The sequence below is a fragment of the Pteropus medius genome, unplaced genomic scaffold, assembly GCF_902729225.1.
Source record: "Pteropus medius unplaced genomic scaffold, Ma_sr-lr_union100, whole genome shotgun sequence".
Taxonomy (NCBI): Eukaryota; Metazoa; Chordata; class Mammalia; order Chiroptera; family Pteropodidae; genus Pteropus; species Pteropus medius.
This window is the reverse complement of record NW_024349801.1, coordinates 17994058-18017406: the sequence shown is the minus strand read 5'-3', so window position 1 is coordinate 18017406 and position 23349 is coordinate 17994058. Positions and strand designations below refer to the sequence as shown.

Sequence of the window (23349 nt, the reverse complement as noted above, 5' to 3'; positions counted from 1 at the left end):
TTGGCCCTGGGTGAGGGTCACCTGCACCCCATTAGAGAGGGTCTTGGCTGGAGGAGGACAGTCTTTCTGTTGGGGCCTCAGTGAGGAATACACAAGGGGGTGAGTGTGTGTGTGCTGTGCCTGGATACACCCACCTATATGCAGGTATGCGTGCATATGTGCATATGTGGGGGCAGGAGATGGCTGATGGAGGGGGTGACCACACTCTAGGCCTCGTCTTGGCACCTGTAGCTTAGATAGTGGAGCCCCTGACTCCTGAATGGAGAGCAGGCATGTGAGCTGGGGTTTTGTTCTCTGTCAACCAGAAGTTAACGTAGAGAAAAGGGAAGCTGAGAGCGGACCCTAAACTGATTACAGGCATATTACAAGTCTGGTTGTCTACACATCTCTTCTCTCTTCTAATCTGCCCTGTGACAGGTGCCTTAAGGATGCTGAGGGAAACTGCTGCTCAAATGCAGGATGACTTGCCCAAGGTCACACACTGAGCTGAGATATAAAGGGAACAGGAAGCCCCCCTAAGGTCTGCGCTGAGGGGTGCTATGCATTCCTCACCTCACTATTCCCAGCCTCTTGTGAGGTAGGTTTGACCACATCCTACAGAAGAGGAAAAGAGGCTTGAAGAGGCAGAATGAGTAGCTCAAAGTCACACAGTCTGTAGGTGGCAGAGCTGAGACTTGAAACCTGCTGGAGTTAGCAGATTGGTCCCTTTGTCTGGGAAACTTTTGAGTTTGGCTGCTGTTCCCCCTGCTGTGGTCCCAGATCTGCTACTTCTCCAGATGGTCACCTTCCTTGCAGAAGAGCAGTCTGCTTCATCAGGTGTCTGCCTCTGTATCGTCCATGGGGGACATCCTCAACTACGTATGACCTGGGTGGTGTCCTTGGGTGGGAACTCCTACGTCCAGCCCCCTGGGGGAAGCATAGTGAGTGCTGGGGGGGCTCTCATATATGAGAGGGAACCTGGGTAGACCTCCAGAACCCAGTGCCCCAACTCTCTGCACTGGTGCCTTCACCAGCTGGCTCTGGCCCCACAAGAGCCTCTGATTGTCCATTTTCCTCAACCCTAGGGCCTGGGAAGCCCCTGGAATGGCTTAATAGAGTTGAGGATCTGGGGGTGTGGGAAAGGTGCTCAAAGAGCTCTTCTTTCTGAGAAGAGGTACTTGGGGGAGTAGCCTTTGTGCAAGGGTGGCCAGCTCTGGCTGTGCTTCTGGCTTGGGGTATAAGGCAGAGCTGGCTGGGCACGATGACTCCTCTGTTCTCAGGAGCTGCATCAGGGAACGGGCTGCTCGCCACTGCTACCTAAGGGAGCGACTGCTTCACCTGAAGGTGGGCTGGGGTCAGGGCTGTGCCCTGGAGTTGCTTTCCCTTCAGGCTGCTGAGGAGAAGATCCTCGAGAAATAAGGGCGTCTGGTGCAGGATGAGGTAACGGTAGCAGGTTAGAAACTCCTCATTCTCTGAGTGTGTACTGGCGTGGCACTGGGGATCCAAGAGGATGAGGGGGTTTGGGGGGTTCAGGGCTGCAGGCAGAAAGCTCTGACTGTCAGGGCCCTGGGCCAGAGCCCTCTCAGCTCCCACTTCTGAGGGGCCTGGGCTTGGCTGGGCCTCCTGGAGGCAGTAATGGGTCTTCACCAGCCTTCTCTCTGAGCTGTGCCTGCAGTGGGGCCGGGCCAGTTTCTCTCTGCCCAACCCAAGGTTCTGAGAATGGCCTCACATGTGACTCTCGCTGGGAAGATGTCAAACACCATCTGCTTGGTTTCCTCGTTGATGGCCTGGCCCAACAGAAAATCAGCCTTGGAGGTGGCCATGATGCCCAGCCTGCACAGAATGGTGTGTGTTCAGAAAGCACAAGCTGCACCCAGTAGGCAAAATTCCCAGTGTATGTCTGAGACAATCAGGTATGTTTGTTAGAGGTGGGACACATCTCAGCAGAGTGGCTAAGATCAGTCAGGCAGAACCCAGGGCTGATGCCCGGGTGCACAGGAAGCTCCTAAGAAGCAAGTGAGCCAAGGCATTTGGCCAAATGGAAACCTGGCCCACATTCATGTTAGCCCCATCCCATTTTACAGAAAGGGCACACTGAGGCCTGGGGGCTGGACTCGTGTCTCAAGTCATGTAGCAAGAGAATGACTGAACTGGGGCAAGGCCCCATTATCCTGGCTCCCAACCCAGCAAACGTGGCCTAGAGCCAGAAGAGATTAAACCTTCAGTGGCTTTTCACAGCTAAACTCCTTGCCTTGTTTATTACAAGCACCTTGGTTCCTTCTCTTTAAAGAGACAGCATAGCCTTGTGGTTAGGAGCTGCACTGCCTGAGTTTGAGTCCTGTCTGTGATTGGCTGGTGACCGTAGATAAGTTGCATTTACTTCTTTATTCCTCAGTTTCTCCAGCTATAAAATGGGACCAAAGTCCGTGGTGGACACGCTGTTTACCCCAGAAGCAGAAGCAGAGCCTTTGCCTCTGCCTGAGACCCTTTTGCTCAAGGGCATGGCAGTGCCTACCTTCAGGGACCTGATCTCTTTCCTCCAGGGAGACAGACGTAGGTTGACAGAGATTAGCTCCAAGAACTCTAATGCCCACACCAGTTCACGGCAGACATGTTGGGCAGGGCTGGACGCCCCTTGGAAGTTAGTGGTCCCCAGATGAGGGGCCACATCCTCAGGCAGACAGAGCCGAGGAGGGATCCCTGTGCCCAACAGCAACTGGGCCCCGCGGGTGAGGGCTGCTTGCCTGCAGACCCTGAGCTGGCCTTCGCCTGCCCCCTCCTGGTAGTAGCTGATGAGGTCGCCCAGGAGAGTCTGTTGCAGCTTCACCTGGCCTGCGAGTGGGGGCTGGCTCATGATGGCTCCAAGGGACTGCATGTGGAGGAGGGTCCTGTGGGCCTCCCCAGGCCAGGCCCAGGCTGACCAGCCTCTGTCCCTCCCTAGAGCTCAGTCAAGAAGCCGAGGAGGAAGTTAGGATAGCAAAAGAGAAAGCTGCGTATAATGCAGCTCTGCCACTGCTTGGCATTCTGGAGGGCTGAGATCTGAGGATAACTGGGATTACCTCCCAAGTAAACTGTTTATGCGCAGATCCTTGTGTCAGGGACAGCTTTTGGGGGAACTGAGATGGAAACAATCACCTGTGCACTCTCCCATTTATCTTTAGCTCCTTCTACTTGCCATCTCTCCCTCCCTTCCTCCCTCCCTTCCTTCCTTCCTTCCTTCTTTCCTTCCTTCCTTCCTTCCTTCTTTCCTTCCTTCCTTTTCACCTAGTACTTAAGTGATGATTCACTCACCCATTGAGTCATTCAGTGACTCACTCCTTCCATGTGGGTCAGCATTTCTCAAAGTATGTGCCACAAGGATCACTCGTTGGGGGTTTTTAATCAGTCTCATGTGAGGAAAAACTTCCTGGGTTAAGTAAAGTCCCTCAGCTTCTTGGCTTCAAGACTTCAGGGTCCCTTTCAATCCCCTCCTCTGGTGTTGGGGGAAGTGCTTTCCTTGAGCAGCCAGCCTGTGCCCCTCCATGCCAGCCTGGAGGCATCAGAGACAAGTGAGGTAAGGTCCCTGCCCTCAGGTGGCTCATGCTTAGCACACCGGGACAATCCAGGATAATTCCCTCATTCAAGGTCCTTGACTGAATCACACCTGCAAAGTCCTTTTGCCACGGAAGGTATATATTCACAGTTTCTGGGGATTAGGACCTGGGCATCTTTGGGGGCCCCTGTTCAGCCTACCACACCAAGTCTATCTGACACCCATGGCCGTGCATTTTCCAACAGCAAAAATTCGTAAGAGCACCAAATGAGAGTGCCATATTTGAGGGTGGGAGATATACTGGGTTCCAGGCCACTGAGTGGTCTTGAAGGGGGCTGTCTCAGGCCAAGGAAGGAGGGGCCGTCTACAACAAAAGGCTCTGAATTTGTCTCTCTGCCTGTGTGGCCTCAAGAAGATTTGCTCCCTGAGGAGATGGCTGGAGTGACCTTCGTCTTTTTTCCTATCAGTAACCAAAGTTTCATAAATTGGCACACACAATTTAATCCTTCCCTCTCTCTGTGATTCTTCTTCTTTTGGTTACTTATTGATTTAATGACTTCATTCATTACGGACATTCTAGTCCTCATTCTGGGGAACTGTGTCATGCCTGTGAACTGCCCTCCATGCCCGTCTCTCCAGGGAGGTCCAGAATCTCAAGGGGGAAACGCTGGACCATTCCCTTCCCTCTCCCGTACTTGAGTCAGCACTGCTTCTCCAGTGCCAGCTTCTTCTCCATTGGACCACTGCAGCCTCCTTGAACTGTTGGAGTGGTGTTAATTGCATTATTCACACTTTCTGGTCCCTCAGGGGAGTGACTGGTTAGTGAGAATCTGCTTTTTCTCCCTGTCAGGGTGACTAGCTTTGGGGACTGCAGGGAGCAGGCAAAGGGGAGGGGCTGCTAGGGGGTGCGAGTCTTGAGGCCCAGGGAAGGAAGGAGTCTGGCTCAAGGTCACATGGTGAGCTGATGACAGAAGCAGGGACAGGCAGATCTGGGTCCTAGCACCCAGCCTTCACTCACAGCTCTCCCTGCTGTCTAAAGGTTCCCATGCTCCCTGAGAGTCCAGGCTTTCCCAGGCCACAGGAGCACAGTGGTGGGGCTGCTGCCTGGGCAGGGGCTTTCAGGTCTAGAACTCAGCACTTCCTGTCCTCAAGGCCATTACACAGGAAGGAGTCCATTTCCCTCAGAATGGAACTGAATGTTCTTGCCGATTGTCCACTCCTAACCCTTCCTGGGCCCCCCACGCAGAGGAACCAGCTTGGGCCCTGACCCTGTTTGCCTAGTTCTGGCAGGATGGCTCAGACACATAGGCACAGCCCAGGGAGGGAAGGGCTGGCAGGAGAAGGAGATGCAGGAGCCCAGCAGCACATATTCCTTGCAAGGGCAGTCAGTGCCTGGCCTTGAGCCTCAGGCCAGACTTCATACTTTGGCCTTTTGCCGAAATTTGTGTTCCTTTTCAGGAATGGAGCTGTGTAACAACCAAACTATGGATAGGTATATTCCTTGCGAGATTCTCATTGTCCTCAAGTCACAAAGTACCCTCAGTGTGGAGTTTGGCCAACTCCCCGAAGCTTGCCAGAGAGCCCTCACAGCAGGCGCTGGAGCCGGGCACTGGAGCCGGGCTCTCTGGCCTCAGCCCCTCCCTGACAGGGCAACCTTGGGAAAGAGGACAGATTCAAGATGGTGTCCCCATGAGTCTGGTGCCCTTGAGCCCTGTCGTAGGCTGGTTTTGACTTCTCCATCTTCTGCCGTGGGTCCTAGTCAGCAGCTAACCCTGCCTTCCTGCCCCAGCACCTGCCCTAGCTCGCCATATGGTCACTGTCTACCCCTGGTGTGTTGTCATCACTCAGACTGAGAGCTGGTGGGTGGGGCCTAGACCTGTCAAGGGAACAGGCCAGAGTTCTCCGTTCTGGGTGGGTCCAGTCCTCCTTACCCTCTTTCTTCTTTGCTTTGGAAAACTCATTCCAGGAGAGTCTGGTTTGGCTCCTCTTCCCCGGCTCGGCTAATCAGAGACTCTACTCTCCAGGCACAGCCATTCACAGAGGGTCAGGCATGAGTGTGTGTCCAGGCCAATTACTTTTCTTTGATATTTGTTATTTGTTCTTTAAGAGAGAGAGTCTGTCTTCATTTTGGATCAGCCAACATACTTGGGGCAGACAGCAGAGCCAAGAGAGACAATATTCTGCTCATATTCTCGGACTCCCTGGATCTAGCTGTACCTGATGTTGGGATGATCACTTGGACAATTTAGGTATATCAGCCAATAAATACCCTTTCTCATTTAAGTTGGGTTTCTGTCTCTTGAAATTGCATATTGAGGGTAAGGCTCAGAGCCTTAATGGGGGTAGAGGGTCCCCCTTTTGAGCTGTCCATGCCATCTATCCTATAGCCCAGGTGGTGCCAGCTTTGTGGTGGGTTGTGGTCCAGTCAGCCACCAGCTGTGGGGGGAAGGACAGGCGGCCTGAGGACTCCAGGAGTCCAGCTGGTGAGGATGGGTAGTTGTGGTGTGGCTGAGGTCGTGACCACAGGCCTGAGGACCTGGAGAGCTGGGACTTCTTGGAGAGATGCTGAGCAGGCACAGCTGGGCTGCAACCCTGGGGGCAAAGGTGTGCCCAGACCCCCAGCCCAGAAATTCTGGGCCTGACCCAGGCAGTTGGTCCTGACTAAGAGAGTTCACTTGGGCTTGGGGAGGTGCAACATGAGGTCCAGCGGAGCAGAGCCCGGGATGGATGATTCACCCTCTCGGACGATGAAGCTGCTAGTCCTTCCACCGCTGACATCCAGAACCTGATCAGTCATCAGGTCAGTCGTTCACTGATGGTGACACCTGAGTGTGAGAGTAGGTGGCCCCAGAGTGTACACGTGAGACCTTGGAGTGTATAAGTGTGTAATCCCAGTGAGATTAAAAAAAAAAAGTAACTTTTTTTTATACACTTATACACATGAGTGTGTGTGCAGCAAATTATATAAAACCACAGGTAAAGTTGAGCTGAGTGATGCTACATACAAGTGTGTGTCAGGATGTTTCTAGAAACTGGGCATGAGGGACCTCTTTGTATTTGTGGGTGGCTTGGCTGGTGTGAGTTGGTGGATGTTCCAAGAAGCAGCTTGAATGGCCATACTTTGTATCAACCCTCCTTCTCTCTCTCTCTCAGGTGATTCCTGCTGCTCCCATGTGGCAGATGCTGTTAACGCCCTTCCCAGAGACCGTACCCCAACGCATGCTGGCCTAGTGGCAGATCATGCTGTGATGCCCTCATATGCCAGCAGCTGCAGATTCCCTTTCTGAAGACCCTCTGGCTAGAGGAGCCCATTCAGCCTACACAAGAGTTCCTCCTCAGCCCCCACCCCTCAGGCCCCTGGCAGAGAGAAGAGGTCAGTCTCATGTGCAGAAGGGCCTTGAACATGGTGCCATATGTGGGCACAAAGTGTGTTGTGGATGGAGGAGGCAGGAAAAGCCAAGTTCAACAGTTCCCCAGGCTGGTGGGGTCCTGAATGTGTTTGTTGTTGGAACTGCGTGTCAGTGTGAGGTGGCTCAGGCTGCGGTCAGCACGTGGCTGGATGCCATCACCATAAAGGCTGCTACATTCATTTTCAGGAGGAGGGGCCCCAGAGCATGGAGGTGACACCTGAGCTTTGCACAGTAGTGTTTGGAAGGACAAAGAAGTGATTATTTTGCATACAGAGATGGCTTAGGTATCATTCTGTGCTCAAGGAGAGATCTGGGGGACAGGGGCTATTCCTGAAAATGGAATGCTTGAATAGGTTAAACTTCATGGAGCATACCAAGGGTAGAAGACAAGTTTCATCCACAACTGTGAGTGGAGTGGCCACGGGGAGTGGGTTTGAAACTGGGAGAAGGGAATTTGCTCATTCTTCAGGGTCAGACTCATTTGCTTTGAACAGTGACAGCAGGTGGCCAGCAGATGGCAGTGTGAGCTTGAACAGGGCTGAGGACTGCACCTTCCTTTAGACTCACACTCCATTTTCCCCAGATTTGAGGGCCCAGGACTATAGTAGTGGACTCTAATTGAGTTCTAGTGGGAAGGAAGGATGCCAGAGGAAGGGAACCAGCCTCTTTAAACCACGAGATCAATGACCAAAGTCAAGGTCTTACGGAGAGCAGAGAAAGGAAGAGAATTTCTGCAGAGGGGAAAAAATAAGTCATTTCAGTCAATTTACAGATTTCCTCTCTTTCTTGGTAGTCAAGCCATCAGGTGTTAAACCAACTGCTTGGAAAGTAAAGTGTGCAGTCCCTGGTGTTTCTGGAGTCAAGTCCTGAAGAGCATAGCCTGTCTTGGTGACATTTACACAGGCCAAGTCTCAGAAATGATGCCATGTCCCAGTGAGATTAAAAAAAAAAAAAAAAAAGTAACTCTTGTAAATCACTGACTACCCAGATATCTGTGTCAATAGGAAAATGACAAGGCTTCAATGGCTGCTAATTTTGAGAGTAACACATTTTCAGTTTGCTACTGTTTCCTGTTTCCTCCCCTTACATATGGCAGAAGCTACCCCCATACACACAACTCTTTGATAACATTATTTTTGCAACATTTTTATTGATATATATTTACTCTGAACACAGAAAAGATACATTGTAGCTTATTAAGCGCTTAATCCAGGGACAAGAAAAGCTATTCATCCTCAAACACTGATGAGACTGATGAGGCGTGGGGGTTTTTTTTGCCCCCAGCATTCTGGAGGGTTGCAGAAGCAGGATGCGTTTAAGAGCGTCTCATCCCTGGAGTGCATTTTAAAAGCTATACAGTACAACAGACAGATATTTTTTTTGCCTAGGAAACAGTACACCACAAAGATGGGCAGAACTGCTTGTAAACAAGACCCCTTCCTCAAGTGGAGTCGGGGGCTCCAGGTGCTACCGAACCTATGTGCGGATTCCTTTCAGTTCTGCACCAGAAGAAATTCTATTTCTACGGAAAACGAAATTCACAATAGCTTTTGCCATCCCTCTTCTTAAGAAAGGGATTAGTGAATTGTTTTAGCCCTTTGTTGGAGGAATTGAAGTGTTGGGGAGAGGATGGAGGGAGAGTGTCATTTAAGGATGAGGAAGGGAGGCAGAGTAAACTTGAGGTCTCTGCTCCCTACCGCTGATGATGCTGGTGGAGAAACTCAAAGATGCTCAGCCACCACCCCTTGCAGTCAGGGTCTTCAGGAATCAGCTGTTACCTGCATGGTCTCTGACATAAACTCCTGAAATTCATGGGCCAGGTTTGGAGCCTTTCTACACTTAGGCAGTCCCACACACCTCCTGTGGTGCCTCTGGCAGTGTGGCTGAGATGCAAACATTGGTCCTCTCACAGTGACATAGTGGGGCTCACATTGTCTTATCTTTGTCTCTGCAAACACCCCAGAGGGTAAGGCCAGAATATGTCATCTTAATTTCCAACTATGAGCCACCACCCAAGAGGACAGCAGTGCCAGATTCTGGGGTCTGGCTCTAGCCCATTCAAGCTCAGGCCATAAGGTCATCTGGGCACATACTTAGCGAGGGGCTGCTCCTCTGCCTCAGAACCTTTACCTTTTTTGAAGACCCGCAGTCCTGGGTAGTGGTCGTACTAGTAGACAATGGGACAGCCGTAACCCACCACCACCACCACCATTCCATGCCCTCCAGGGGCCCTGTTCATCACCTGTGGCTGGGGTAGGGGCTTCTGAGATAACTCCGCTAGCACCACCAGACTGAGGGCACTGGGTTAGAGAGAGGGCAGGGCAGGCTGGGAGGGCCTCCAGGTTGTGCCTGAGCCCCTCCCCGCCAGACCCGTGTCCCTCACCCTGTAAGTGGCAGGGTGGTGATGTGTCTCTTTGCCCTGTAATTGAGAGAGAGGTACAGCTCATAGCTGAGCCTCACTGAAGCCTGTCCTACCAATTGGGAGGACAAGTTGCCCTGTAATGGGGTTGGGGCAGGAAGCTGACCTGGGATGGTCGAGCAGTTTCGGGAGGCAGAATCAATTGGGGCACAGCCTGCCAGGTGAGAGCAGGGGCAAACAGGCCCAGGGATAAGGGGGAGCAAGCCCTAGTCACTTCTCCACCTCTCTTCTCCCAGAATTGTCTACAGAGTCATAACCGACAGGCCAGGGAGGAGATGGGAGATCAGGAGTTTCATTTTTAATGAAACCTTCACAGATGAATTTGTGTGGATGTGTGGGGGAGGGCTTGTGTTTGTACACATGTGTAGGGCATATCTAGATGTTTGTATGCGCACATGCATGTGTTAGTGTGTTTGTGTACAAGTTGTATATATATATATGTATGTGTGTGTGTGCATGAACTGTATATGTGTGCATATGTGTGCATGTGTGTGTGTGTGTGTGTGTGTGTGTGCACACGCATGTGCACTTCTGTGTGACTGAAGAATGTGGTTCAGTCTCAAGGGACTGGTAGTTTGTGTGCATGAACTGTATATGTGTGCATATGTGTGCATGTGTGTGTGTGTGTGTGTGTGTGTGTGCACACGCATGTGCACTTCTGTGTGACTGAAGAATGTGGTTCAGTCTCAAGGGACTGGTAGTTTGCGGCTAGCTAGCGCTTACACGGTCATTTCTGTGCCAGAGACCAGGATCCAGTTGGGGCCGGCTGAGGCCTGGGAGCGCTGTGGCCCTGGTTCTGGGCCAGCCCCACACACAGACTCATAAGAGGGCAGGGCATCCATGGAGATGGTGCAGAGGCCCCCCTGGCCCTGGATCCTCTGCGCCTGGTATCCGCCTGGGTTGTTGTTGTTGCCTGTCATCCAGCACAGGGTGCTCTCCAGCACAGGGTAGGCATCAATCAGCGAGTAGGGTGGTGGTGCATCCGTGGGGATATACAGCTGAGTGGCCCCTGGCCCGATGCACTCCTCATAACTATAAGAGAAGGGGCTCCCTCAGAACCCTGTGGAACCTGGCTTTATGGGTGGGTGTAGGGTCTTTTCCCAAGAGCTGAAGGGCTGTCCGCAGTGACAGGCTGCCCTGGCATGGACCTGGCCAGGCCTTTGTCATGCTGGCTCCAGTGAAACCCTTCTACTCCCCAGGGAGGGACACCGAAGAACCACTGAGGCCTAGATTCTGGTCCTGACTCAGCCTCAATGTTCCATGTGAACTTGAGCAATCAAGTCACTGAAGTCTGGGTCTCAGATTGCTCAGAACCACAGCTGCCACTATTGACAGAGCATCTCCCAGGCTGGGCCCTGAGTGCGGGTGGTGCTGGTGGGAGCGATCTCAGGTTGCCAGGCACCCCTTGGTCTCAAGTCACTCCACAGTGGCCTTTCCAGGTTTAGGAAAGTTCCAGAGTTCCTGGGGCCACTCTGGACACAGATTCAAGGCAAAAACGCATCCTCTGGCCTGGAAGAGGGCAACTGCACTGCCCCTCCCAGTGCCCCTGGGGGTGGAGGAAAAGGGTAAAAAGGGTGATGGGGAGGACATGGCCATTTGTCAGGCCTGCGGGGGCTCCTGGTAGGGAAGCGATAGAGGCCCTGACCCCTCTTCTCTTTTCAAGCACTAACTAGTGGGTGATCGAAGGTGGCTGGCAGGAGAGCACCTAAAGGCCCCTAAAGAAGAGTTCTCCGATGAGACAGGGCCACCCGATGGCCCTGAGTGCAGTTTGGGCACAATGACTCCTCTCCCTGTGGGCGTGATTTGGGCTTTAGGGATATATACTAAGGAGCTGGGGCCTGAACCCTCCATCCCACCCCTTCACTCCAGCCTGAAGGAGCTGAGCTCTTCCCTTTCTAGTGTCTTGTGGTGACATCTGCTGAGTCACACCCTGGCTCGTTGGGATTGACATGGTCAGGAGGGGTGAGGAGATGGTCATACCTGAACAGATGTTTTCCGCATTTATACCATTTGGGGTGGTGTTGCTATTTCCCATGGTGGGGAGGATTCGTGCCTAGAGCCCCGTGCTCTCATGCCCCCATGAGGTCTCCTTACCGTGGTGGAATATCCGAGTACAGCTCTTGGAGCATCATGCCATCCACATTCTCATCAGTGCTTAGGACTGAGGGTGAGCTCCATCCCTCTGCAAAGCCGCAGGCATGGCGCATCCTGTAGGTTAAGTGGCTGTATATGCTCCCGTCAGATCCTGCAAGGAACAGACATTCAGCCTAGGCCTTAGGCCGGAGCCAAGGAGGGTCCTCATGCATCTCCCTGAGGCCACTGAGACTCCATTCCCTCCAACTCACCACCCCACTCCTCCCCAAGCACAGTGATAGCTCCAGAATGTGAGCACCAGTGCTGTGCTGGGAATGGGGTCCCAGAGAGGGAGCAGAGCTGGCCCTGCCTTGGTGGGGCTCACAGGGTGGTGGCCAGCCTGCCCTGGGGACAGCTCAGTACTGAGCAGTGTGTCATGAACTTTGATAGACGTAGTACTGAGGCTATGGGAACAGAACAGGCCTGATCCAGCCTGGAGATCAGGGAGGGCTTACTGGAAGAGTGGCTCTCAGAACTGAGTCTTATCTAGGAATTAGCCAGGGGAAGAGGGACAGGCTGGGCAGAGAGAACAGAATAGCTCGAGCCAAGGAGAGAGAGAAAGAAGAGTGACATGGACAGGAAGCTTTGAGCTGTGTAGGGCTGGGTCATGAAAAACAGGCAGGAATGTGTCAGGGAATGAGGGCTACAGAGGTCTCCATGGTCAGGCCTCCCTACTCCCTGCCCCCAACCACATACTATTTCCTTAAGGTATCCTAGGAAGAAAAGTGCCTTCTATGATAAATTCTGGTGACTCCATATATTGCATTCTTTTGGGGGGTGGGGGTTGACCACATTAGCACATCAAAGGCTCTGAAAAGTCCTGCAGCTGAGAAACACGTTTAACTGTGCTTCGCCAACATTTGACCACAGAATCTTATTTTTCTTGGACCTAGTAACACTGCTTAGGAAATGCTGATGGAGCACAATCTTCTCATTCTGCTGCTGAGGTTCGGAGAGGCTCCGTGACTTTCTAGTTATTGTTAGGACCAGGGGCAGCTGGATAGCCTGGCTCCTTATCCCATCAGCTCTCCACCTCCTGGTTTCTGACAGGTCTCAAAGTACCTAGGGGACAGTGGGAGCTGCATAGATGGCTGAGAAAAGAGGTCTTCCCAGCCTCAATGGGATCCCAGGTGGCTCCTCCCTTCAGAGGGCAGGGCTCAGCATCAGGGATGGGGCTTGTCTGGGGTGGGGCTCATGACCTTTCTCTGAGGTCAGAATTACTGTGGCCATCCTATTCTGTAGACTATGAAGCTGAGGCTCAGGGTCACATACCTGGGAAAGTATGGAGTTGGAATTGATGCACAGTTGGTATAACTCTAAAGACTGCTCTTCCCACTCCCCTAAGCTCTCTTTCCCTCTCTTAATACAACAATGAGTAGAAAAATCTGGATACAAAACTCTGTCTGCAGGTATAATCTCAGGGTTACCTGTGGACATCAAGAAAGCTCTCAGAAGGAAGTATTCTAAACGGTGGCTCTGTCTGGATGACGGGACCATGAACCTTATTTCTTCTTTAGATTTTCTGTATTTTAAAGGTTTTGTACTATGAACACATTATTTTTCTACTAGAAAAAAGGAACCAAATAACATATACTGTGAAAAGGAGCTGAAATGAGATTTGTTTCCATTTAGGGCACCAGTTGAAGGGTGGGAGTTTTTGGAAGAACTTAGAGAAGAAGCTTGGGAAATAGGTAAGCAGGAAACAACAGGGCGAAGGCCACCAGGGCCACTGGGCTCCGAGGCAAGGGTCCCGTCCCTGTTAGCGTTGCCAGGGGAGGGTCCCATTGGCCACGTAGGAGGTGATGTCTAGACTCAGGAACGCGAAGGCCGTTTCCTGGGCCTGAATGGGGTGGCCCTAGTGGGAGGCCTGAGGGCCAGCAGGACCACCCACACTCTTGCCCACCTCTCTCCTTGGACTGTTTTTCCTGGGTCTCCCAGAGGCTGAGCACCTTAGGAAAACCGAGGCTGCTCTGAGGTGATCACCTAGCTTAGACCCCAATCCTGAGGTCAGTCTCCGACATCCCGCTGGGTGGAGCTCCTGAGGACCAGCTGGAAAGAAACCCTTTGGCTCCCATCTGAAGTCCCCAAATTCCTTTCATATCCTTTCCTTCCCTGACTTCCATGTCAGTGCAGACCTAAATGGTCCAGGCCTCCAGAAGTCCCCCTGTCCCCTTCATGAAAGGCTAAATCTCCCATTCCCTCCTTTACCCAAATTAAGAAAGATCTCAGTCCATTATTTAAAACAAATGCAAGGTCCAGTCACAATGGGACAGGGGGGCGGGGCCCTGGGGCGGGCAGCTCTCACCTTGGCTGTTCTCATCCTCTTCTTCATAGCGGCGGCGGTTCCGACGCTGCCGGAACCAGGCCTTGCAGATGCTGCCTCCAATGATGGTCATGCAGGAGAGGATGACGAGCACCCCGATGACCGTGCTCACGACCAGTATCGGAGATATCGCGTCATCGCCATCCTCCAAGTTCTCTGGGAACATGGAGTCCGTGCTGGTACGGTTATTTCGAGCTACCGGGAACAGAGAGAGAGGACACTGAGCTGGGGCACAGACCCCGCCACCTCCCTTCCTCCTCCATCCCTGCCGCCATGTGGGTGATTCACCCCTAACTCAATGGAGGATAGTCTGAGGTCAGGTCCCGGGACGCTCTCCTGGCTGTCTCTGCCAGGGTGGAGGGGAACGGCGCCTCACCCCACTGCCGGCACTCGCCTCCTTTCCTGTGAAGCCTCGGGCCTGGGAGCTCAACTCATGGATAAGAAAAGAGAAACTCAGAGAGGGCAATGGACTTGCTCAAGGTCACACAGCAAATTAGTGAACCCAAGACTTAGTGTTAGACAAGGACTCTACTCCACCAAGCCATGAGGTTAAAAGGGCAATGTGACTTTACCAAGATGGAGTATCAGGACCAACTTTACTGGCCTCTAACAATGGCCTCCTGTCTCAGGGGTGAAACCTACCCAGGGGACTCCAGGGAAATCAGGCAGGCCTAGGCTGTGCACACCAGCTGACCCAGACTTGTGGTGGCGGGGGGATCGGATCAGATCAGGGAAGGCTTCCACAAGGAGGTGAAGCTGGGAGGCATTTTGAACAGAGGAAGATCGGGACAAAGGTCCAGAGGTGGGAGGGAACTTCTAGGAAGGGGTGTGGAGTGGCAGAAGCGTGGGAAGATGTGAGAACCTTTTCTAGGACTAACAGCGAGGTACCTAAGAGCCCTATGAAGGGAAGCTTCTGCGCTCCCATAGGATAAAATGACGGGGCTCTGGGGACTAGGGTCCCAAGGAAGGTTAGATAGCTGGGAGCAGCCACAGGGATCTGCTGTCTTGCACAGGGATTGCCAGGCCCTTGGTAGTGAGTGCCTTGGAATGCCACTTAATTCCCTTCAGTTCAGCGGGCAGGGGTGTGGTTTCCCCCTTTTACAGATGTGTAGACTGAGGCTCACTGGTAAGTGACCAGTCCCTGGTTACCCAGTTTCTCTGTAGCTGAGCCAAGCTAGAACTCAGGCCAAAGCTTCCAAGTCCAGTGTTCACCCATCAGTGTCCCTGCCCTGCGCATGAGCCCTTCTTGAGGCTGCTAGACCAATCTCTGGACAGCCAAAGGGAGTCAGCTTCAGACACTCAATGAGCCACAGGGTTGGGAGCAAGTATTCCCAGGCCTTGTTCTGTAGAGGTCCCCCTGTCTGTCCTCCCAGAGCCCATGTCCAAGTTCTTGTTTTGCGTTTATTGCATATGATTGTGCATGGTTTCTAGGGTTTGTATGTGATCAGTCTGTATGTTCTCAAACTCAGCACACCAAAGCACACAAGGCTTGTACTGATTGAGTGGCTTCAAATTTGAAACCGGGTGCAGAAATGGCAGGAATGTTCTGAGCTGCTTCATGGAAATGAGGCCTCTGTCTTGGGTGGTAATCAAGCAGAATTTGGATGGCCACCTGCCTAGATAGATGGAGAGCTTTTTTTTTTTTCCTCAGGTGAGGGCCTGGACGTCTACAAATCAGAGGCCGGACACACTCAGCTGTGACCAGCTCTCCTTTTGGAAGGGTTGGCCTAGAGGCTCTGCTCTTTGGGCCAGTATGTCCTCCTAACTTGAGGGCCAAGCTTTCACTTGCTGAAGGTCATCGTAAGTGGCTACCCTGCAGAGGCACACACTGGGGAGAGGGAGCTCCCCTAGGCTTCAGCTGGGCACGTGCTTCCTGACTTTCTGAGGTAGGAATGCTGGGGTAAATGGATTTTTGAGGTTCTTTGAGAGCCAAACATAGACCATTGTTTTTAGAGCCCCTGCTCTGTGTAGGCTCTGTGCTAAGAGCTCACTTCCTCCTTGAAGCCGTGTTTCTACAATTCTCCCCATTTTATAGGTGAGGACACTGATAGGTTCAAAGATATTCGGTGACTCACCCACAATCATAAAGCTAGTATATGGCTAAGCCAAGCACTCTCTGGGCCGAGATCTCTCCACTAAATCATGAGGAACTGGAAAAGAAGTTCTCCAATGTTTAACAATAACAGCGTAAAAAGGGGGAAGGCGGAATAGAGTCCTAGAGGAATAACTGGAGTAACATAATTCTCAGCGGAATTAGTATAAATATGAAGTAGATTGTGATATATTTGTATGTATATCATAGGCCCTAGAGCAACCACTAAGGAAATAACTCAAACAAGTATAGTGAAAAATCATTAAAGGAATTGAATATTACAGTAGAAAATAATCATTTAAAGCAAAAAAAAAAAAAAAGAACTAGAGGAACAAAAAAGACAAGAGACATATAGAAGACGAAAAGTAAAATGGCAAATGTAAATCTTAATATATCAATAACATTAAATGTGAATTAATTGGCCAATCCAGTATCAAAAGGCAGAGATTGCCAGAATGGATAAAAAATGAGATTCAACTATATACTGTCAACAGGAGCCTCACTTGGGAACCAAAGACTCAAACAGATTGAAAGTAAAAGCATGGAAAAAGATATACCATGCAAATAGCAACCGTAAGAAAGCTGGAATGGCTATACTAATACTAGAAAAAATAGAGTTTAGAACAAAAGATGTCAGAAGAGATAAGAGAGACATTTTATAATGATAAAAGGGTCAATCCATCAGGAAGTTATAACAATTATAAACATAGATTACACCTAAGAACAGACTCCCAAATATACATGAAGTGTAGGCTGACAAATTGAAGAGAAAAAGAGAAAATACAATAATTCTTGGAGACTTTAATACTCCGTTTTCAATAAAGTATAGAATTTGGTTTCTTCCCTGCTTCTTGACAGGTTGTAACTGCTTGAGTTTTTGATGAAGCGCCAGCTTCTCATTTTTATTCCCTTGGCTGTCAGCTACCGTAAGCTACAGTTTTCCATTTTCCTTCAAGACCCATAGATGAAAGGTGGCAAAGTGAGGCTGTCCTCCATCTCTTTATCCCAGGCAAAAGAGATCAGCTTAAACTGTCCAGTCTGGCCTCAACTTAGGAGATACCTAGATGTTGGCTGGCAAATGTATGGGATACCTGCCACCATTTCCTAAGTCTATGCCAGTGGCAGACGTTATGAATTGACAGGGGTCCTCTTTCCTGTTCAGCCCAGGAAAGAGCCTCAGTCAGTATTCTTTTCAACATAGCACTCCACACAGTGATTATACCTGGTCATGAAATGGAGCTTTTGGCCACCACTCGTGGTGCGACCACAGTCCTCCATGCTACCACTCCTGAGCCAGGGCTTTGGCTTGGACAAGAGCTGAGCCAGTGGTCACTCTGCTACTGTATTCTCTCTAATAAGTCACAGGGAAGCTGGCTGTTCAACCAATGTCATCATTTCCTCTCTACCATGTGGCCTCTTGTCTTGGAAGCCAAGGACAGGACTTAGGAGTGTCAGGGACATCAGCCCTCCTGGGAGAGGGGAGGAGAGTATGGGATCCACACTACTGTCAGGATTCTGGACCGTCCTTCTGAGTGTGTCCCGGCTGCAACAGTGGCTCAGGACACACTAGTCACTCCACGATCCAAGGCACAAGTGCTACCAGAGAGCTGGCCATGAAAACTTAGGGTTGGACATGTGTGTGCTTGCCTGCCCTGCTCAGCATGTAGAACATGCTGCTGAGGTGCCAGCCCCCCGGAGTTACCATGAAGACACCCCTCCCTCCACCTGTCTCAGCAGCAGATGAGAGCCTTGCCCTCCTGGCAGTGCCAGGCTCACTGCCAGCCAGGTGCAGAGATGGCATCACCCATGCCTACAGGTAGAGCCAGCCGGTTGGGAGATTAATCTCCCAGTCACCATGACCAGCAGACATAGGTGCTGCTTTAAGTTATGAGAGAAACTTTCAATTTCCAAACGCAGGCTCCTTTTTATCAGCAAGATAAATATGACTGCAGAGAAATAACATGACGGCAGCCCCCCTTCCTACCCCTCTGCCTCCCTCTCCCCCTGTACCAGCTGCAGCAAAGACAGGGGATGAATGAACCAAGCTTTGCCTCTAGCCTGGACTTTCTTCCCTTTTCTACAAAGGTGCCCATGATCAAGGGGGAATTGTACTTCAAAATCCCAGCTCTTCCCTGAGGAGCCAGCGTGAGTAGCTATCATCTCCTGAATACCTGCTGTGTGTCCCGCACAGTGCTTGGTACTTCTCACACACTATATTATCTTATTTAATCCTCATGATGGCCTGTATCGGGATCCCCAATTAAGAGGTTGGGAAACTGAGCTTCAGAGAGGTTAGGTAACTTGCCCAAGGTCACACAGCGCACAGAGAGGGACCGGGTTAGTGGGCAGTTGAAGCACTATGCTCTTAGCCAAGACGCTATTCTGTGGCTTCTAGACACTGTGTGATGGATCTTGCTAGAGTAAAATGTTTTTTGGATGTTGATAAAGTAAATGTTTCTATCCCTTAAATGATGCTTTCCCTCTTCTAGGCCACTTTATATGTAGTCAAAACTGGCCATGACCTACAGCTTACTCAGGCTGAAGGGATATCAACAACAGTGGCATATTGCTGAGAAGACACCAGGATCCCAGAGAAGGGAGCCCATGTGTCTCAGGAAGAGATGGGCGATGGACAATAGCAGGCAGGTAGGGAGGAGACGCAAACAATCCAGGGATGGGGAGGGGCAGAGACCCTGTTTCGTGTGTCTTCTATCGCTGCACCTGTTCTAGAGATGTTGTTGGGATTGTGGGGGAGGGACCCTGGGGATTTCTCTGAAGAGGAGCAACGATAATACTAAGGGAGCTCTCACTTGCTGACGGAACATTTACCATGCGCCAGTCAGGCTAGAAACCCTTTACATGCACGACCATCTCGTTTAATCCTCACAGCAATATGAGAAGTAGATATTGGCTTTCCCCCATTTTACAGATGGGGAAGCTGAGGCATAGAGTTAAAGTGGCAGAGCCAGAACTTAGATCTAGCTTGTTCTTTGCAATTTCCAAGCCTGTACTCTTAACTCCTCTGGTTCCATGTGGACTGAGAGCCCTCGCAGGGGCCTGTGTCCTCTCTATCTTGTGTCCCCATTTCCCCAAGGGCAGCAAAGAAAGGAAGCTTAGTTGCTACTTGAGCAGTACAAAGGGAAGTCAGGGGTCAGCTGCTCTGTGCCTGAGTACCTCCTTGGGAGGACAAACGGATTGCTCTCAGTCCTTCTCACTCATCCACTGGCCCTTCCTTGGCTCACCTCCCGCCCAGCCACCTAACTACCCAGCCCAACCACGAGATCCACAGATGTTTAAAAGCACTGGCAGACTGTCAGGATGAAGTAGATGCTCTCATCCAGGAGAATAAATCAGGTCTTAACTGAGGAGTTTGGGTCTGGGGCGGGCACCAGATTCATGATAAATCAGCCTGGTGAATTCCACCATAGAAGGACCTTAGGGCCCCTGAGGCGGGCTCAGTGCTTTTGAGAAATCAGGAGATAGGTGGAGGCCGAAGGGAAAACTGGCAAGGGCCAGACCATGAGGGTTTTTGAAGGTCAAATTAAGAGACTGTCCTTTATCCCAAGGGTAAAGAGGAGCCATGGAGGTCAGAGTGTTTTAGGAGAGCCCTCTGGCTGCAGAATGGGGGGCAGGTGGGAGGCAGACCAGAGAGGAGGCTGCTGAGAGGGTGTACATGAACCCGGAGCTGGGGTGGAGGAGGCTGAATCCCGCATACTGTGCGGAGCCGAGCATGGAGAGGGCTCAAGTGAACGCACTTGCTGGGCAGAATGCCGCTGCCGAGAGTCTCACTGCCACTCCAATCTGCAATTGTCGAAGCAGCCCTCAGAGACGGCCCTGGTGCTATCCCCAGCTCTGTAGCTGGGGTTCCAAAACTTCTGGGGCTGGGGTGATGTCTGGGTCCACAGACCACTGCTGTGCCAGGCAGAAGCCTTGCGCCCCTGGGTTTCCGGTCCATGGGACTGGGAACCACATTTGAGGGAGAAGGCTCTGCTGCATGACCCGCGCCCAGATGTGGGGCTGCGTCTTGGGCTTGCTGCTTCTCTGTGCAAATGCCATTGTCACCCCCATTTACAGATGAAGACACTGAATCTTAGTGAGCTGATGTTTGCCCACCTAGTTTTGTGGCAGATCTGGGACTTGAACACAGGCCTACCTGATAATTCGTTAAATAATGTCACAGAGCAGGGAAGGAGAGCAGGACAGGGTCGGGGGAGCTGGGAGAACTGGGTTCTGTTTCTGATTCTAGCGCTCACTCACTGCGTGACCTTGGGCACCTCCCCTGCTCTGTCTGGACCTGCTCACTATCTGTCTGAAGACATGCTTGTTCTTGAACCATTCTCCCCCCAGGGTGGGTGAACAGGCCCGAGTGGGTTGGGCAGGGCATGGGAACCAGGCGAGCATGGTGGGTGTGAGAGGAGGCAGTGAAATCCAGGCCTGTGTCAGGGGAATGGGGTGAGGGCCGCCTTTAGTGTAGGGAACCTGGGGAACATGCATGACAGGAAAACTGAGGCAGGCTATCACTACCAAGTCCTGAGTATAGCATGCAGGCAGCTCCACACTCTGGGTACAAAGAAATGCTGTTTGTAGCCTGAAGCTACTGACGAAGGGAGGGCAACATCTTTAGACCTCCAGTCCTGCCCACTGTCTCTGAGATGCTGGCTAGAGGGAGAAAAGGGGGCAGGGACTCAGATATGACTGATGGCTCCTGTCACAAAAAAATTCTGAAGATATTCGTCACTTCCCCGACAAGTCTAGCCTTAGCAGTGCACATCTTCTTCCACTCTTGAAAGTGCCAGGATGAGGGAATATGGGGAACAGGATTCAGGCACTATATTCCCTCTGCTCACCATTGTCTGGTCCCGGCCTCCCAGCAGGAATATGGAGAAGGGCTGGAGCAGGGGACATGGCAGGGCAGGCTTACTTGCTTAAGTACTTCTGAATCTCTTCCCCTGCTTTTTTGGGTGACCTCTCAGCCCACTTGCTGGTATGCATTCTCTGGTCACCAGGAGACTGTGATAAAAAGATGTCCGAGTGCTGGGGATGGGTCAGGGACATCCACCAGAAGGGGCTAGATCTTGAAGGACAAACCAGCAGGACAAGATCAGGGGATGGAGGAAGGAGCATGGGCAGGAGCACAGAGGGGTGAGGTCCTAACAGAGTTCAGGAAAGCGGGAGGCGCTCTTGAGGTGAGGATGTGGGATGTCACCATGATGGCAGCAGAACATTGGGATGATGGGGGTGAGGTAAAGGCTACTTGGTGTTCAGGACTCTTCTTATGATAGGAATGCATCTGTATAAGAAATCGGCTCATGTCATATCAAGATCGGCTGACACCTTTCACTTGGCCATTTGTGGCATTATGATTGGCACAGATTATAGTAGAAAGGAGGATTGGAATGTGAAATCACACTCCTATCAATCAGTCCTCCATAAATTCACTCATCCAATCAGCCAGTCTCCTACGTATTTATCTACCTAGGCATCTACTCAGTATCCATTCACTCATCCATCCATCCATCCATCCATCCATCCATCCATCCATCCATCCATATACTCAATAATCTACACATTCATCCATTCACTAAAACTCAATATTCATTAGTGCCAGACACTGGGAACATGAATATTAATCAGACTAAAATGAACCTCTCTAAGTGTGGAAGGCAAGAGATCCCACACGGGTGCCTTAGTACTGAGAGAAGTCTTGCTATGTCATGAAGTTCCCTCCTCTCTCTTCTTGCAGAGTAGTTCTGCTCCCATCTGTTTTACATGTCGGAGTTAATAGAAGAGAGTGCTCCACTACCAAGTAGAAGATTTTCAACCACTGCATTAAAATATAACTGGAAAAATATAATTGACCACCCACAGGCCCTTCATGATTCTGTGAATATAAGATGAAGGTGGCTTATTCCATTAGTAAGATATATTCTGCCACTTAAACTCACCAAAATTAACTCACAGGTACCTCTACATATTCAAAGTCCATGTTTACTATCTGGTCATTATTCATGAAGGTTTGATCTTTTGTTTGATGAACGATTTATTTATTGGCTGGAAAACTCACCGAAACAGTGTCACAAACAACTGTTTCCCTAGGAAATGGTGAACTGGCTGACATTACAGAACCAAACCATGGCAGCATTAGACTTTCTACCTGAACGCACACCAAACTCACATCTTCTTGCTAGAATTATCAATCCCTGGCCCTGACCTCCTCGTTTTCTCTCTTCCATCACCAACTAGAGTTGGCTTTTAGGTTATTTTCCACAAAGAGCACAGGTTTGTATAATATCAGCAGAGTCACTGTGCATGCTTGGTGAGTAGGAAACAGTGGAATTGTGTTGAGAAGCAGATGCTGGGGAGTTGGAATGGCCCACCAATCAGCTAGGGGATTAGCTTCCACATCCCAACTTGCATTATGAGACTAAAAATCATGGCTTGGAAAAATGACCATTTACAACATGGATTTTCCAAGAAGTTCATGAATAATTGATACATAAAATGTTACATTCACGAATGCTAAAAGTTATCAGCTATCTCACTGTAAGCTAGACCAGTCTAGAGCTATGTCCTTGGGCCACAGTGGTGAGTCTCCTTCCCAAGTATTAACTTCTTCGAGTTTTGCTTTGGCTTTTGCTTTAACAGATTCTGATTCTGGAACATGTTAAAAGCAATGGGATTTTGTCCCCTGCTCCACAGAGGTTCCCTCAGCTCCACAGAGGTTCCCCCAGCACCAGGGCAGCAGTGTATTAAAAATAATATAGCATAAGTAGGAATAAGAGGGCTTATTCCAGGAGTGCAGGAATGGAATGAAGAGCAGAAAATCTATTAACATAATATGTCACTTTAGTAGGTAGGATGAGAAAAATTGGTAGAGTAGGCAAAGAAGATACAGTAGTCTCCTTATTTGTGGTTTTGCCGTCTGTGGTTTCAGTCACCTGTGGTCAACAGAAGTCCTAAATGTTAAATGGAAAATCCCAGAAATAAACATAAGTTTTAAACTGTGCACCATTCTGAGCAGCATGATGAAATCTTGTGCCATCCTTCTCTGTCCCACCTGGGGTGTGAATCATCCCTTTTTTCTAGTGTATCCATGATGTAAATGCTCCCTGTCTATCACTATTCGCTGTCTGGGTTATCAGATAGACTGTCATGGCATCACAGTGCTTGTGTTCAAGTTACCCTTGTTTTACTTAATAATGGCCCCAAAGAGCAAGAATAGTGATGCTGGCAATTCAGATATGCTAAAGAGAAGCCATAAAATGTGTGTATGTATAGAAAAAAAATAGTATATATAGAGTTTGGTACAATTGCTGTTTCAGCCCTCCACTGGGAGTCTTGGAACATATCCCCTGAGGATAAGGGAGGACTGCTGTGCTTCTTGGTCATGGTAAATCCTGATGATCTAAATTGACTGTCAGCATCCTACTGAACCGTGGAGCTTTGGGACAGTTTCTCAAC

The 23349-nt window shown here is 50.6% G+C and overlaps 1 protein-coding gene across 1 annotated transcript in view; it reads right to left on the bottom strand.

Moving 5' to 3' along the window:
• Positions 1-10059: 10059 nt before the first annotated feature.
• Positions 10060-23349, bottom strand: part of BEAN1 (brain expressed associated with NEDD4 1) — a 32511-nt gene continuing 19221 nt past the window's right edge. The window contains exons 3-5 of the mRNA XM_039888523.1: positions 13779-13991; positions 11435-11585; positions 10060-10372 (exon numbers count right to left, since the gene is read on the bottom strand). Of these exons, the coding sequence (XP_039744457.1) occupies positions 10060-10372; positions 11435-11585; positions 13779-13991 (677 nt within the window). The remainder of the gene's footprint in view (positions 10373-11434; positions 11586-13778; positions 13992-23349) is intronic.